General features: G+C 42.0%; 1 protein-coding gene across 1 annotated transcript in view; it reads left to right on the forward strand.

Annotated features, from left to right (window-relative positions):
• RFC5 (replication factor C subunit 5) overlaps positions 1-17,224 on the forward strand; it is a 190,650-nt gene that overhangs the window by 39,678 nt on the left and 133,748 nt on the right. The window contains exons 4-7 of the mRNA XM_086943272.1: positions 2,658-2,737; positions 6,081-6,154; positions 6,873-7,032; positions 15,429-15,510. Coding sequence (XP_086799398.1) covers positions 2,658-2,737; positions 6,081-6,154; positions 6,873-7,032; positions 15,429-15,510 — 396 coding nt within the window. The remainder of the gene's footprint in view (positions 1-2,657; positions 2,738-6,080; positions 6,155-6,872; positions 7,033-15,428; positions 15,511-17,224) is intronic.

Raw genomic sequence — 17,224 nt, forward strand, 5'->3', positions numbered from 1 at the left:
AAAAAAAAAAATCAGCATTGAAGCAAAAAAAATCTGCAGATACCACAGAACACTGTAGGTTAGCAGGTACATTACAAATACCCCTGAACCGAGCAATACAGGATCTTCCCTTTCATAGAAGAGCAATAATCTGGGAACACATTCTCTATACCAGATGACTAATTTACTCTAGACCATATTGAAGGTTTTAATTCACTAGAATGGATCGTGGTGCCTCTGTGTTTTAGTGAGGCTCTAATCAAAGATTTCAAACCTCTACAACACACATCAATGCTTTGGAAAAATAGATTTGAGTTTTTGCAGTCTGGCAGCTATTTCACCACGCATTAACTCCGCCAAGACCAATCTGGTTCAATACCCTGGCACTGTATTCGTTTTAGTTGTATCCAAATCTGGTTCTTCTGCTAACTGCATTATTCTTATGTCATTCATATTTATATAACTATGTACAACCCACAAACACAGTATGCGTGATGCTTCCGTGCCTTTGGTTCTGGACATCCCATCTCCAGAGACTTAATTCCTTGGAACACCTGAAGCGTTAAGATACCTTCACATTATTTTCCCTTATTCACCGCAGAAATCTTTGACTGCCCGATCTTGTACATTGTTTTCCCTCCCTTGAAGGCTTCCCGACTGTGTCAATACTTTTGTTTATATGGAACATCTTCACTCCTTAAAGATCATTATATTTAACCTTTCTTCCATCCTTTAGGGATGGAAGAATCTTTACAGTTTTAAGAACACAATAGTCTTCTTTATCTATGCTCTTGCTATAGATATTTTTAACACCTTTCCTGTTCCGACTTACACATTATCGTCCTGTCTTGTGAGATGCAGATGATTGCCTGGATATGATCATTCACTTTATTGTGTTTTCAATTAATCTCATTGCTCTTCTTGGTCTTTCATCTCCTCGGCCTGTTTGCTGACACATGTATGTGTCCTGTTTCTCATTACGTCCACCCGACCTCAACAAATTGGCTGCTTGTTATCCAGCACTGCTAATTCACAAAATATGAAAGTGACTAGTTCCCTTCTCAGACTTTTGGATTTGAGAGTAATATGTTAACCACACCAGAAACCTAGTGTGCACTGCCTGATATGTTGTAGTATAATGTACACCTACAGCCAATCCTATATTCTGAAATGGCCAACAACAATTTACAGGCGCAGCCCAAAACAAATAGATTTTCTTCTGGTTGTCTGCATGCAGAATACTTCGCTTGGACATGTGACCCATCTCTTTCCCCCCAAAATCGGAGCAGAAGCATATTGTACAGCGGTGAATTAAAGCACATTTAGTGCAACTTGGAATGGAAACCAAAAGGGCTTACTAAAATGTGATACCTGAAACTGTTAAGTTTGAAAGTTACTGTAGTGGGTGGAAAAAAGTATTATCCCGGTGCAACTTGACATCCCGTCTCTGAAGACTTAACTAAATTCCAGACTTCATCAAAAAGATTTCAAGCTGCAAGACGAAGACCAAACTGCTCCCATTAAGTACAAAACATTTTATCAAGATATTCAAAAACACCAATCGATAATTTTCTAATGGTGGACCCATCTTTCCTCACATGCCCTAGTGTAGTTTTCAAGTAACATGTATGTTGCGCTGTCCTAGAGTTCTTCCCCAGGCCTTCCAGTTCTCTCAGTAGTTTGTGCTTTCACTCTCAACTCTACTGCTGACAATGAGAGTAACTGCTAGCAGCACTGTGCATTTTGTGGCTAATCAGTAGGGCCACAAGTTGAGCTATACAATTCAGATGGGGCAAAAAAAACTCTCTCAATGTCAGCTAGGAGAATTGTGTCTTTGAAACATTTTTAGAGCCTTACTTGTATTTCACAAGAAATTCAAGGTGCTTGGTTTTCTTTTTCAGTTTATATCCCAAAGTTGTTTCAAATGGTTATGTTGATGAAAAGTCTTAAGTTTCATATCCTGCTTAAAGACTCTCCACAAACCGTGTTTAACTTGCGTTTAGATTCTGAACACGATTAATTAGAAAGAGTTGACTCCAGGTGTGTCACCTTCTGTCAGGTTTGCTACTCCACTGCCCTGCAAATGCTTCCCTGATTTTTCATCTCATTACTCCACCCTACTATAGCAATGCGACATTGCACCCCAAAACGTTTTTCAATGTAGAACCATCTGGGGCATTTCTTAGCAGAGTAATATATTACAACTGCTTACGTGACTACTTTTAGTACAATCTTTAAGCATTAATCCTCTGAATTCCTGGTTTCTGCATGTTACTCGCTTGAAATTAGTTTTATGCATTCTTTATCACCCACATACTTGTGTGCTTAATATGTACATAACATGTTGGGTATGTGAAAAACAGTTAAAGCATACAGAATTCCACAGTTTCTAGAATACATGAATTAAACTAGTAACTGTACAACTCTGTCTGTAGACTCCATGACACAAGTCTACTCTCGCAACGCTTTATCCAACTTGCTTGATTAAATGTTCTTTATGGGATCATAATGTATGGTCTATAGCTTAAGTCAGTGGCACCTTATCTGGCATTGTTCCTGTTTGTTTTTGAATTTGTAAGTTTAGCTTTGCGATCATTATGTAGCTCAAAGACGCAAGTTGAGGCATGCCTACTTTTCAATTGTTTATTCACCTCAAATTCTTTTCTCTCATCCTCTAGCTGAATGCCTCTGATGACAGAGGTATAGACATTGTTCGAGGGCCTATTCTCAGCTTTGCCAGCACCCGGACTATTTTTAAGTAAGTATTGTTTTACCATCTGTTCGAAATATCCCAGGCATGTCCTAATTTTCTGGGAATGTAACATAACTTCTGGTTATTTGTACAGACTAGCTTATCCAACCTCATGCCTTGTAGGTTCTTAGCTAATGCTGCTTGCGCCAATCATGGTAAATTTTTGCACCTGGTATTCTACGAGATGGTAGGGGGGATTGATATGTAGATTTATTTCGCAATTGATTGAGACAGAGGTAGCCAGCACCATTATTCAGGAATGGCGTCAGCATTTCTTACATACTAATGCATTTTCATTTTTTGCAATTGTGTTACACTGGTCACTTAAAAAAAAACGGTGTTTGTACAGTTCTATTCAGGCAATGCTTTTGATATCTACATGGTCCATAGCAATCCTTGATTGTCCAGAGATGGACTATGATCTTGACATTCATAATTAACAACTTGGAGTGACGGAAACAATTATGCACACAGTGCATTTTAAAACAGTTGAAAATAATTCTTGAAGTGTTTCCAAATTACTGCCATGTTTAACTTTTAGGATAGGAGACTCCTCAAAAAAATGTTTAGCACAGTAAGACTATAATTGTGAATGTGCAGCATTATCTTGTAGATTTCCACCCTGCGAAATTGCCGGCTATAATTTAAGGAATAGGAAAATAAGTTTTAAAACATTTTATTACATAATGTATGCGGTTTACCATGTTCTTAGTCCTGGGGCTTAATTTAAGAAATGAGTGAATCCTGGGAGCAGTGGTTTTATTTGATTTCATTACCCAGCACATTTGAAAACAATAGGAATGCCCAGAGCTGGATACATGCCTGGTGGGTAGAGTGATCTTGTAAATCTGCTTGTCCTATTTTGGCATTAGAGAAATGAAGGCACTGAATTTGAGTACTGTTGGCGTGTGTTTAGGACAAAAAAGAATGGAATGGATACTCAGAGCGCTGTGTTGTTACTGAAACATAATTGTTGCAAAGTGCACGGTCATCGAATTAGCATGCATCCTGAAGTGTTCCTTCACCCAGTAAATTTTGTTTCTTTAAACAGAGGTCGAAGATTGGTTAGGTATTGTCAGTAATCTATCCTTCACCTCAAATCCTAGTTTTCTCTGGAAAGGGTCAACATATTAAGTTAGTGAGATCTCTTACTGGTACTCAGCTTGGTCAGAAAAGTTTTGCCAAGCTATCTCTCCATAGCGGTATCAGGTTGGGACCTTGCAGCTTCAGCCGCTGCTGGATAGGACAACATTGGAGTAGGTGCACTGGTGTCTGTTTTTTTTTTATACAGCCTCCTCAATGCTTATTCAGAGCGGTTTCTTGATGTTTGACCACTGAAATCCCTCAGCATTTTAACAGCCTGTAGGCCATATGTCCTCTTGGAAAATATGAGGTTTTAACCCATGTGAAGAAGTACCCTAATAATACCTGCATGTGCTATCTGAACTCACTCAGAACCTGATGATCCAGGCTGCAACTCTTTTGTTTCCATGTACTTTATGGCCATAAGGTAGCATGAGACCAGGGCCTGCAGGAATATGTCAAGCATCCTCTCTGAGTTCCCTGTCAGGGAATGATCTCCTAAAGGATGTATGACATTACTACGCAAGCCTCTAAGTTTATATAAAAGGTCAGTAAAACATATATATACACACACACGTCTATAAACATCCATCCAAGAAAGAAGTGACTTAAACAGATGGATTCACCAAAGAACACAAATATATTTCCCTCTTAGAGCCCACTCCACTTGCACAAAAGGAGCCACTATGGCCTTCCTGGGGAATGTTCCATTGGCTGACATTTGCAAAGCTGCTACCTGGTCTACTCCACACACACATTAAAAAAATCCCTCATGCGGATGTCCTAGCCCACCGCCGTTGGACAGGCAGTACTCTGTACAATTTTTCAAACTACTGCAGCACCCACAAGTTAGCCACCGCTTTTAGAGTGCTGCTTTACAGCATATGCGCAGCATGTGTATCTTCAGCCACACTTGCATCAAACAGAAAATGTTACTTACCCTGTAAGTATTCTGTTTATGGTATGTAGTGCTGTAGATTCACATGTGCCCACCCCCTCTCCGGACCCCTGTGGTTCTTGCAGTGTTTTGCCTTTTTTATATTAGTTTAGTCTTTTTCATGGACATCTCTCTATACATCATATCACTTTGCATTCCATTCCCGCCTGCCTTACGGTGTTAAAAAATCTAAAAATAAAGTTGATACCCATGCGCATTACCAGCAAGAGGATGAGTCCCCGAACCTCATGACTCGATAGACTTCTCTGAAGAAAGACAACATGCACACATCCGGGCCCAAAAGTAGATGGCAAAAGTATGCACAGCATGGGAATCTACAGCAATACATCCTATGAACAGATGTCTACTGGGTGAGTAATATTTTATTTTTGGGTAATACTGCTATAAAGAGCATTGATGAGAGAATTTGAAACTGGTCTTCTGCTTACCTACATATTTGATTGTATGTGGGCTGCACCTGCTTCCATTTGTATGACCCCCTCTCTGCTGCGGATTGCAAAGGTTATTGAGTATCTGCTCATTCTGATTAGTGCCCATTGTCAGAGAAATGTTTTAATTGAAAACCATCCCACTGGGAAGTGAATAAAATACATAAACTTACTTTGAGTAAGCCACATGATCGGCAGGGTGTTTTTGCTGCTGCTGACTTGGTCAAAGTTAAGCTAGTAGGCATTGGGAGAAAAGTTGTATAGACCAGCAGTTGAGCACTTTGTGGTCTCGTAGACTGGTAATACAATTAGAAGTTGATGTAAGGAACATATTTCACTTATAGAATAACACCGAATTATGAATACTTAGTTCATTAACTTTTTGCAATACTCCACACAAATATGATGAGTTAGAATAAGAACTTGGAATTAGAATCCAACTAAAAACTATTTCAGGTGATTTTTTCTGAAACATGCTGTTTTGCCTTGAGTTTGACATTCTTTGCAGAGCTTACTACCTTACGTGATGAGAGGCATTCGAGAGCTTGGCTTGGCAAGCAAGTAGTCTTTTTGGAATCTGGCTGAGCTGCTTTCATGTAAAGTGTTTTTTTGTTATGAAGCATTGGTCTGAAGAGGGATTTTAGGAGCGTTGCTGTACTGACCTGGTGGGACGAAGTTTTCTTTTCAGCATCTAGTTAACAGCCTTCACCAGAGAGGCATCTTCAAAACTTGCAGCCTATTTGCTTAATGCTTAGCAAACTATGGATTGGCTTTTACTGATGGGGTGACCAGGCAATAGAAATTTTAGAACTGAACGTTCATAAGCTCTTACTAGAGTGCCTGTCCAAAATCATTGCTTTAATCTCTTTGTACTTTATAGGAAAGGCTTCAAGCTGGTGATCCTTGACGAAGCCGATGCCATGACCCAGGATGCACAGAATGCTTTGCGACGAGGTAAGGACATTTGTGTGCCCCTTAATACAGGTGCAAACTGAATTTCTGATTTTCTGGAGTAGGGTAATATGAGATATTTAGAAGATGACTTCCTAAGGATCCAGAAAATAAAATGCTGCTTTGGAGCCGAATTGTTGTATCAGCTGGCCTGTCATAAAACCCTCATTATTGTGGAGTAATTCAGTCACTGAGTGGAACTAGGGATGTTTTTATTTTGTGTACTTTTAATGTGTTAAACCATATTAGTTCATTGTTTAAGGTCAACTGTGCCCGCCAGTCTTATTCCTGTTCTCTCCATGGGTTTTTGCACCAGCTCTGCATTCGGTAAAACGTCATCCTCCTGTACGATCCTCCTGGTCCACAGAGCGACAGTTGTCAAACCCTGGGTGCCGAGTTTACAACTTTTGAGTCAAAACTGCTCTTTGGTACTGAATTGTTCACATTAACTGATGCAAGTTAAAGTTGGGAATGATTTGCCTTTGAGGCCATTATTCATGACCTATTTTTCAAGACAGTACTTTTTCATCTACAATATGTAAAAGCATATGTAAGAAGCCCTGAAAATACATATTGGATGTCTGAAGTAGTGCATTGATTTCCATCAGCTCATGCCCTATGCTTTCCTTTCAACTTACCTCTTTGTTCAGTTTTGGTTTTGTGCACATCCTGACTTTGATTATCTATCTGCAGTGCATTATCTTATTCTTTTCTTTCCCAGTGATTGAGAAGTTCACAGAAAATACCAGGTTTTGCCTGATCTGTAATTACCTATCAAAGATCATTCCTGCACTGCAGTCGAGATGCACCAGGTTTCGCTTCGGCCCACTGAGTTCCGAGCTTATGATCCCACGGCTGGAGTATGTGGTGAAGCAGGAAAAGTGAGTGAGGCTACCAAACGGGGCTATATTGGCACTGGGATGCACAGTTTGGGTGTAGTTATCACATGTACCAGGAGTAGATCTTTACAACCGAATAAGCCACTCCCCTACATGCTTATGCTTTGTTCCATTTAGGATGTTATGTGTAGTGTCATCCGTGAGTTCACAAATTGTTTGAATATTATTAATTTAGAGGTTGTATGTAGAACGTGAAGTGAAAATAGTAGCAAATTTGATTATAATTCATTGTTATAAAATATTTTGAGAGAAAATAACTGCATAATAAGTATTAGCAAACCTTCACTGCAGAAAAAACAGTAATGTTAATATACATGAATAAGTGTAGTTCAGAATTGACAAAAAAGAATGTAGGTAGTTTGGTCAAGGTAGAATCAACAATGATTAAATCTCCATGCCAGATAGGGGTTCTTGAATAAAAGAGCCAAGCTAAATCATGGATATCTACTGTGCAAGGGGAAGGTGCTACTACAGAAGAAAACATTTTTTAAGTTTGTGTTTGAAAGATGGAAAAAAATTGATGGTCAATGGGGCAAGATTGGCATTCTATATTTTGAAGGCACACACGAAGAAAGCAGACAAAGTACGTTTCTTGAGGGAAGCTGGAATTTCCAGGTTGAGGCAGCAGCCTCCAGAGAATTTGAGTGTGGGTATGGGGAAAATGTGTTCAGACCTTCTAATTCCAGCCATCAGTGTGCAACTGCATGCAATGAGGCTTTAAACGGAGTAAGAAGAGTATTCGGAATTCTGATGAGAATGACATCACTGTAGTCTAGTCTGAAGAGCACTAACGCTTGGGTCTCATCTGAGATTGTCTTTGCTCACAAATGTTTTATTTGACAAATAATTCTGAGTTGGTAGTTGGCCCTATGATTGTGGATATTGTAGTAGAGCAGCCAGAAAAAATGGATTGTCAATTCATTCTTGCACCTGAGAATGATCAGACCGAGAGGAGAGGCGAAAAGTAGCTTAGTTTTGTTTTCATTAAGACTGATGTAATGTCCGTGTAAGTATCAAAGGAGGGAAAGAGAAGCATGAAGTGATTTTGATCCCACTCAGCTTCCAGGTGTATAGCAACAACATTAAGTGAGACCGTGTGTTCTAGAGGGATCTCAATAGGAAAATTCTGTAGGATCCTCAACAGCTATTTTGGGTGGGTGGTATATGCTTTGCCACTGCCATACTAAAAGTTGGTAGGATCATCAACTGGTCTTCTTTCCCCCACCAGGAGGTAATCTCTCTGATTAAAGAGTTTAACTGGGATCCACATAAGACTAAGTGATTTAAAATGACCTCTTATCTAGAGAGAAATTATTTAATAAAAGATCTAGATAGGGGTATGGTTAAAATGGATGTGCAATTGGGATATGCAATGTGTCCCTCACATCGCATAGTAAAAATGGTCTGCATGTTTCAGCCCACCTACACCCTCACCGGGTTGGCGGATTTCAGCAGGACCAATAGTATATGGGATCTCTTGGTTTCCCACGACAGGCGGAACACTGTCCCCTGTGTTTTGTTATTATCCTGGTCCATTCATTCTGGAAAAAGATAAAAGACTGTTCTCAGCTCATTATTGTTTTAAATGGGCCCCATAGGTTCAGGGAGGAGATGATATGGCCGCCCTCTTGCAGTGCAGTACAGCCCCTTCAGTCCGGTCCCTCCTGTCATGGATGTTACCTGACCATACTTCTTTATAAGGACTGATATCCCGCTTCAATCCTACTGTAAAATCTACATGCTCCCCTAGTTAATACTTTTTTCCACCCAATAAATCTACACCCATTTCCAACCATGTGGGTTTCTTGGAGTAACACCATGCGTGATTTCTCTATAGTGCTGGAAATAACAATAATTTGGGTATTGTCTCAAATTTTAACTAGTCCCCTCCATACACCCATCTGAGGACTTCCCCTTAAGATTTGTGACTTCTTTATGGTTGCTGCTCCTATAGGGTGCTATTGTGCCATGTTAAATTGCGTCTTTCCATGCCACACCTGCACCAATGGCTTTGCTTCCCAGGACTGTCACAGGTAGGCCTTCCTCTACTGGGACCTAGTTTAGTCAGTCGTTCTGCAACTTCTTGGTCTTCGTCATGCCAGCTGAATCTTCTCAGCTACCAACACTGTGGCGATGTAACCCAGCCCAGGATGCCTACAGGTATTGGTGATGGAATCTGTGAGGCTGGAATCTTGCAAACTGTGCGCCCATCTTGGTTGAAACTCAGCCACGCCCTCAGAAAAGAAATGTCTTAGCACCCGGCTGAAACACATGCCTGTAGCAAGGTGGGCAAGTGTAGTCCTCTGCGTGACTTTTAGGTTTCAGGTTCACAATGATTCATAGGAAAATAGACTGTAAAATCTGCTAAAGATGGACCAGTTATATTGACATTTTCTGCAGGGGCCTGTATCTTCTATTCAATAAAGGGGCTGTTGTAGAGGCTTTAATTGCTTTAAGTTTGGAGATGAAGAATTGACTGAACTCTTAACATTTCTTTGGTTTAGTTATGGCCACAGGAGGCTGCAAGTTGGGTGAGTGAAATAACATTCTCAGAGGGTTTTTTTTCTTAGTCAATTTTTAGCCGAATCTATTATAGCTTCAGTAGAAGTGGACTTGGCAACACACAGATAATTTGAGAGGCAAAGAGAACAGAAAGACCGGTAGTGGAGGCACTGTTGCCAAGCAGACACAAATGAGCCGAGAGGTTGACTTTGGAGATTGTTTCTTTTATTTCATGTGATTTGTTGGATTTTGCAATACAGCCAATGCGTTTCGCCTGTAGCTGGGCTTCTTCAGGGCATCCAAAGATTAAAAACTCCTCGATATGAGGATTCAATTTAAAAAAACTTAATTACTGTTAAAGACCCAAAGGCTGTGTTAGAAGGTTTAAAATTTGCATACCACTGTATACAAGAGATCTGAATATTTCAAAATGTACAGCTGTAGTTTTGTGGAAGTAATTCTCTAGCAAGCTAGAGATGTAGCGCCATCAGCCTCATCTAGGACCAAACCCGTACCTGGTTCAGAATCCCTACACGGAATTCTATAAAATTTTAACCTTTGCCGCTCAAATTACTTTGTGTTTAGTTATTTGTGGTTCTAGTTGGTGGTGAACCATTATTGAAGGTGGGCAATTGTGAACTTCCTGGTAACTTCTGAATACCATAAGCTTCAGGCGATTGGGGCGACATTTGGTCTCCCTAGCCACCACTGTTTGTTTGACTTTCAGAAGTGGATTTGGCTTTGGTGGAATATCTGCTATTTGTAATGCAGTCTAGCAGCATGTAGGTGTTCTATGTTAGTAGGTTGGTATTGTTTGAGTGGTAGATGTAGGTCTATATTACTCACTCATTGTCCCCACAGCACACAAGATTTCAGGACTTCCAAAGCCGCAAACGTGGTCTGCACCCTACTTGCTTTTATTCGATTATGAACATAGGGATTCCACTTGAGCAAGTGGGTGTGTCCCGGAGTCCTGGGTTACTCTGGCCACCTTAAATATTTGGGTCCCAAATTGGGCTTTTGGCATCCCGAGGAGTACTCCTCTAGCCCCTCCCAAATGCCAAAGCATCTAGGGAATTTAAGATTGGAGTGGCCTGAACTTCAGATCTTACTTAGATATTCTCCTTATTTAGCTTGAGGGCCCTCAGGTGAATACAGAAACCGGGCAGACACATCTGTCTGTGTCTGAATGCCAATGCCAATGCCAATACAGAAGGTACAGAGCAGTTACCTAGTACTCTTCTTTGGACTTTCTCGGAATTAGTTTCCCTCTAAAAGACTGTTTAATTGTAATCCTCTCATTGTCCGAATTTACGCACTAAACATATGTTCAGAGATTTAGGCACACCCACATACACACCCTGGTTCCATAACATTTTCTCATTTGCTCTCTCTGCCCCATCAATCCTCTCTCACACAACACTAACAAACAACTTAAAAGACAGACGTGGATGCTCATATATTCACTAATATGTCGAATTGGCTGTACCCATTTGGAAATAACTAACTTACCTGTAAGTCCCTAGTAAATTGTACCCCGGTACCCAGGGCATGCAAATTAGAGAAGTATCTCAGGACTTTCTGCTTTGATTACGCCACCTCGGAGGTCCCCCATTCCACCACAGTAGACTGATCGAGCAGTCGTGCACTGCTAGCCCGACTTTACCATTGAAAGTAATGGAAAAGCCACCACTTCTCCTGTAGTGTGTAGGTCACCTCTGTGGCGGGCCTACCAAGCCCAAATGGCAGGGTGCAACATGTGACACAGGCAGGGCATGTACTTTACATGTTCTAACAGTAAAACACGTGAAACAACCGTTTTTACTGTGGAAAGACTTGGTCACCCAATTGGTGAGTACAGGGTTACACGCTGCACCCCTCAGCTGTGCAAACTCTGGAACGGTGTGACCAAGGTGGGCAATTCAAGGTATCAAACACATCATTACATTAAGCCCGACTTTTATCGCAAATCGAAATTAATGTAACTTGTTGACGTTTACAGCTTTAGCAAAGCTGCCACTTTATTACCTTTAAAACTGCTGTGCTTTCCCGGGCGCACATGGAGCCTGCTCCACAAGACTTCTTTCTGCCCTCCTGGATAGATGTGCTAACAATGTTAGTAAGGAGAAAGAGGAGGGATTGCAGGCCAGAGAGGTGTCACCTTCCTCATGCAGGAAGCCACTTGGGTGTTAGCGCCAAAAGGCAGGATTCAAAGGTGAAGCCACATTTGAAGGGCAGAGGTGTAGAACCGGGGGGAAGGCTGCCCCATTTTTGAGGTAGACAGCCTGGCACAGGAGACGGAGAGGGAAACCCATTCCCAAACCGTTTTCAACAGTGATGTGTTACCCTACAGTAGCTACATCCTGGGGGAGGCCTAGGTAGGTCTGTATTCCAGGAGAGGGGTCTCGCCATCTTGGAGTAGGCAGAATGGTGCATCCTGAGATGGCAAGATGCCCCACACCCCAGGAAGTTGTCACTAGTTTGGAGGGAACCTTGTAGCCCATTGGCTACCAACCGCATCATTCCCTGAGCGGCATTTTCCAAGCATAAGTGGTGCACCCCTGGCACCCAGGCTTTAGATCTTGACCAATTTGGAAGACTGCCCTGCTGCATCAAGTGACCAGCAAAGAAAGGCTACACCAACGAGGTCTGCACCTGTTTCACTTGGCGGATAGTGAAGAGTGGAACTATGCCTGCTATGTCTTGCTCAAGGAGAAGCCGTCTCCGTAGACCAGTTAAGTCAAGAGCACTCCAAGGGCCAGCTGACGGGCTCCTGTTCACAGCACAGGTACTCAACAGCTGAAGAATACTGCTGGGGCAAGTTGGTAGCCCAAGCCTTCAAGCCACTACTACTACCACCGCCACCGTGCAGAACAGAGGACGAAGGGCTGCACCTGTTGCACTTAGCGGATAGTGAAGAGTGGAACTATGCCTGCTATGTCCTGCTCAAGGGGAAGCCGTCTCCAGAGACCAGTTAAGGCAAGAGAACTCCAAGGGCCAGCTGACTGGCTCCTGTTCACAGCACAGGTACTCAACAGCTGAAGAATCCTGCTGGGGCAAGTTGGCAACCCAAAGCCTTCGAGCCTCTACTACTACTACTTCCACTGCCGCCGCCGTGCAGAACCAAGGACCAAGACCCGACACACAGAATTGCACCGAGTTCGCTGATCCCGGGAATGTTGTTGTAGAGTTGGTGGGGTCATCAGAAGGAGAGTTAATCAACTTAGGAAGGATTGACCTGTGACCGAGACAGCGGGTGACCAGTAGTCTATTGGCGACTGGACTTAGGCCAGACCAGAGTGGACTTTGTGGGACATTGAACCTGCAAACAAGATCCCCTTACCAACTTCACGGAATGTGGAATCCCTGCAGGAAGACTTCTGTCGCCCATGTTCCATCCACCGCATCCTTGGAGCATCTTCAGCATTCTTCCAGTGGTGGCTGGGACAGATCGAGGGTGGCAGGGTTAACGGCTGTGTTTCTCCTCCGTCGTGTCTCCTCTCTTCCCAATGTGTCCCGAAATGGAAACAGGAAGCACACAGTCTCACCTAAGCCAATCACGGCACTGCTGTTACCATGACAGCAGTGACAGCAGCTTCATGATTGGTCTGAGTGCTGCTGTTCGTCACTCAGTCAGGGAGTAGTAGTCTGTGCCTGTTCTCCAACTAGGCTGTGCAATACAGCCAGGTGGAGAACATGTGAAGCGTGCAGGACTGTTGGGCAGGCTCAAGACTTTCGGCCAAAAAGTAATGTGCACTTAGAAAGAGCTCACCACTCCTCCCTCTGCTCTGTGAACCGCCCTTACCCACAAAACTGCTTCAGCAGGGAATAAAGTGATAATAACATCGGGTTATTATCATTTTATTTTTCCTTTTTTGCACTGCTTTAAAGCAATGGGGCAGCGCTCCTCTGCCTTAGCGGAGAAGTCGCTGTTGCATCCTTCCTCCTTTGCATCAGGAGCACTCCATAAGAATCAATTGCAAAGTGGGTATAGTGCCTGGAACGGTTGAAGGACTGATCCTCCTGCGAAAGTTCTTGGGCACCTCGCTCGTCCCCCTGACCAACTACGTACCAGAGTTGGTTTGCCTCCTACTTATAACCAACAGCATAGAAACGTTTTCAAAGAATACTTAGGCAAGTGTCAAAGTTTTCAATTTGTTGCATTTACCAAGGTTTGTTTGCAGTTGAGTGACATTATATTGATTTATTACTGCTTGTAGAATCTATATCTCCAGAAGCCTTCAGTGGGTCTTTTACCCTGTAGTGTCTAAAATCTTATAAAAATACATTGTTTTTATAAATTGGTGTCGGATTTCTTGAGTGTCTTGTCATTTCTAGTTGCTTTGGTGCTGTTTGAACGCTTACCACTTATTCCTCTGTGTGAGCCTTGCTGCTCCGTGCCACAGCTACCCATGGTTGAGCTGAGGGTTTTAAAGACAAAACCCTTTTGCACCTAAAAGGGGGTTGGTAAGCGTATTAAACGGTGATCACCATATGGTAAAATAAAAAGCAGTATTCTGGCTGAGCAATAGAGAATTGATCTCAGTACCTGAAAGAAAAATTGAAAGGCCTTTGGCAAAGTCAACCACACACACACAAAACGTGCCTCATACAAATTCTACTACCCAACAGTTTTGGGGTACTGCAGATAGCAACAACAGTTTCTATTTCTTTCACAGGGAGTAGCCTTCCTACTCAGTGACTTTAAGAAGATCTGGAAAATTGAGAAGAATTTGTACCAAATCTCGACTTTGTCTTTTTTTCATAGGTCTGCTTGTTAAGTCTTTGGTCTACAATTATTGCTTAAAATTAAGTTGCAACAATTCGAGGAGGTGAACTTTTTACTTTTTACTTTTCGTCAGGTTCTTGGTACTTTTCATTCATATCTTTAGTATCCAGATCATTATCATGTTTGTATTGTTATCCATAAATTATGTCTGGGATTGTTCTTGGCACTTGATACATATTTGTCTACGGTTCTAGTCTATGAGCTTTATCCAGGCCGTGAGATATTCAGCAGAAGCAAACGCAACAGGACACCATGCTTGCGTTGCTCGGATTCCAGGGTTAGTTCAGTAGTGAATACTGACCATTGAAGGATAGCAGTGTGCTGTGAAAATGTGAAATGTTATGTATGTGGCATATTTTACTCTCTGTCCATGTGAGAGCATGTGAAAAGTGTGCCAATCATGAATCCTGTTTTGCTTTTGTCCAAAAAACAAACTAGATTCATCTTCGAAACGGGGTTAAACAACATTGTACCATGTTTTGAAACAGTAATGAATTCAAATTAATATGAGACTCCCTTTCTGATTGCGAGCGTGTTTAGTGAGGCAGGTCTTCCATACTTGCAAACTAGCCTTTCAGCATGGAGCATTCAATGAGTTTAATTTGAAGCATACCCCAGTTTCCCTCGAACAGTTTCTGAAAACATTTTGGGGTAAAGACCACAGGAAACTGAGTGTACCCTCAATACTTATCGCTGGCTTCTATATATTAGTCTGTCGGAGATTGTGTCACATACAACATTTTTTACGCTTTGCACTGGGGATTTGAACCAAGCGAAAATGGGTGATCAGTATACCAATACATATATTGGTGTAGTACCAGTGATCAGAAGGGTAGCCATCATGCTATGCTACCTAGATTACAGAAACCAGAGAAACCCAAGATTACGCTTTCTTTAACACTATTCACATAAAGGAAATAGCTACGCTGTAACTGGAAATACAAAGGTATCCCCTTGAAATATAGTAAATACCTCTAATCTAACCAAAATATAAGGTGGAATAGTAAGAAAAATGCAATTTAAATTGCAAGGTTACATTTTGTGTAATGTTTATTAATTTGGTCCATCCTTCATACTTTTTTTCCAGTGTTGACATAAGCCCAGATGGAATGAAGGCCTTGGTGACGCTTTCAACTGGAGACATGCGCAGGGCCTTGAATATCTTGCAGGTAATGTGACTGAATCAAAATGTGAGTGAAGCATTTTAGGGACAAAAGTACAGATCTTCCCCATAGCTGTTCCCTCCCCTGCCCTCAGGGTTGCAATGCATTCTTCTTTTTTGCCATTGTTTACGGAACGCTCAATCTCTGAGAATCCTTCAAAATGCAGATTAACTGTTTCTCAGGAACGCCCTTTGGTATTTCCTGAGAATGGAGGGGCTCTGAATTGGACTTCCCACCATGCAGTGCGAAAGAGGTAGGACCTTTTGGCCTCCACTGCCAACAGCATGTTTCAGATTTTTGGGGCAATTATAGTGTCCTTGTTTACTAACCTAACCTTTTATTTTATATTCAGTGGCATGGGGCAGATAGAAAGTCTACCTGTTTATAATTATTGCATGTTCATTCTTTTTTTGAAGGAACACATGCAAGTAGGGAAATTCAAATGTATTGGCCACAAACCTTTATGAATGTGTGATACAGTTCATGGTGATTACCCCATCGAGAGTGAAATCTTGCAGCCGAAATCCCAGACTAGTGAGGCCTTTGAAATACGCTCTTTGAATACTCTAATTTGTAATGTGAAAATCCTTAAGATTACAATGTATGTTTCGAGTGGGTTTAATCCATTAAAAAAAATTAAATATCAAGGTATTTGTCTGTTAACTTACAGGGTAAAATATCAGTTTTACCACAAATAGCTATTTAAACAAGCATTTCCAATGCAATGGTCTCCGCATTATTAAAGGTAGAGCTATTGGCATTGCTCATGACTTTAAAAAAAAAAATCATAAATAGCATTGTCATTTTACATTGCCAATAGCTTAATCGTTAAATAAATGGCATTGTCATTTACAATGCCAATAGCTTAATCCAGTGGTTCCCAAACTGTGTGCCGCGGCGCCCCGGTGCGCCGTTATGAGTTGCCAGGGGCGCCGCGCATGGTGTGGGAAAATAGTGTCTGGCCGTGTGCTGAGCAAGACTGTCTGCCAGGGCCTGAATGCATTAGCAAATGAAGGTTATTGTACCCGCAGCGCGACCTAAGGGGGAGTTAGAAATGCCGCCTGCACAATCCAGGAATATGGTTTTGCCCAGTAAGAGCGCACTGCCGCCATACGTGCATACCTACGTTCCTTCACAGACTTAGCCTCCGCATACGCCGGCATACACAGCAGATTGTTCAGCATTACTGCTGCCTGCCGTGTTCTGCTGTGCCTCGTGGGACCCTCTTCTCCAGTTACATAGGTAAGAGGACAGAATCACGGCTCACTCATGCTTAACAGGTATGTACCGGAGCAGCCTGTGACCCAGAATTGAAGGACACAAGCCTCTCTAATTAAGAACAAAAGACAGGGGGCTACCAGAGAGGTTGTAAAGGCATGTTAGCAGAAAATGTGTTTTGCACGCAGCCTTGCTGAATGACGGTGAAGACTGGCGCGTTATTTGACTTCTGAGAAGCCTAAAAGATCGTACATTAATAGACGATCCTTTGATGCACAACCGAATTTCCTTGGATGTGTGCAACCACCTCCTTTGCACTGCCTGAAAAGTGCACAGAACAATAGTCTCACGTTTCACCTGAGTCCCTGCTAAAAGATTCTGACTGGTGGACGCTGCTCTAAGATTAATTCCTAACAGTACTGAAGCCGCCCGAATTTTAAAGTAAAGATACCGGCTAGTGATTCTCGCCCTTGGGGAGTTACAATATTTTGTTTCGATTGTC

The sequence above is a fragment of the Lissotriton vulgaris genome, chromosome 11 (assembly GCF_964263255.1).
Source record: "Lissotriton vulgaris chromosome 11, aLisVul1.2, whole genome shotgun sequence".
In the NCBI taxonomy this organism is placed as follows: domain Eukaryota; kingdom Metazoa; phylum Chordata; class Amphibia; order Caudata; family Salamandridae; genus Lissotriton; species Lissotriton vulgaris.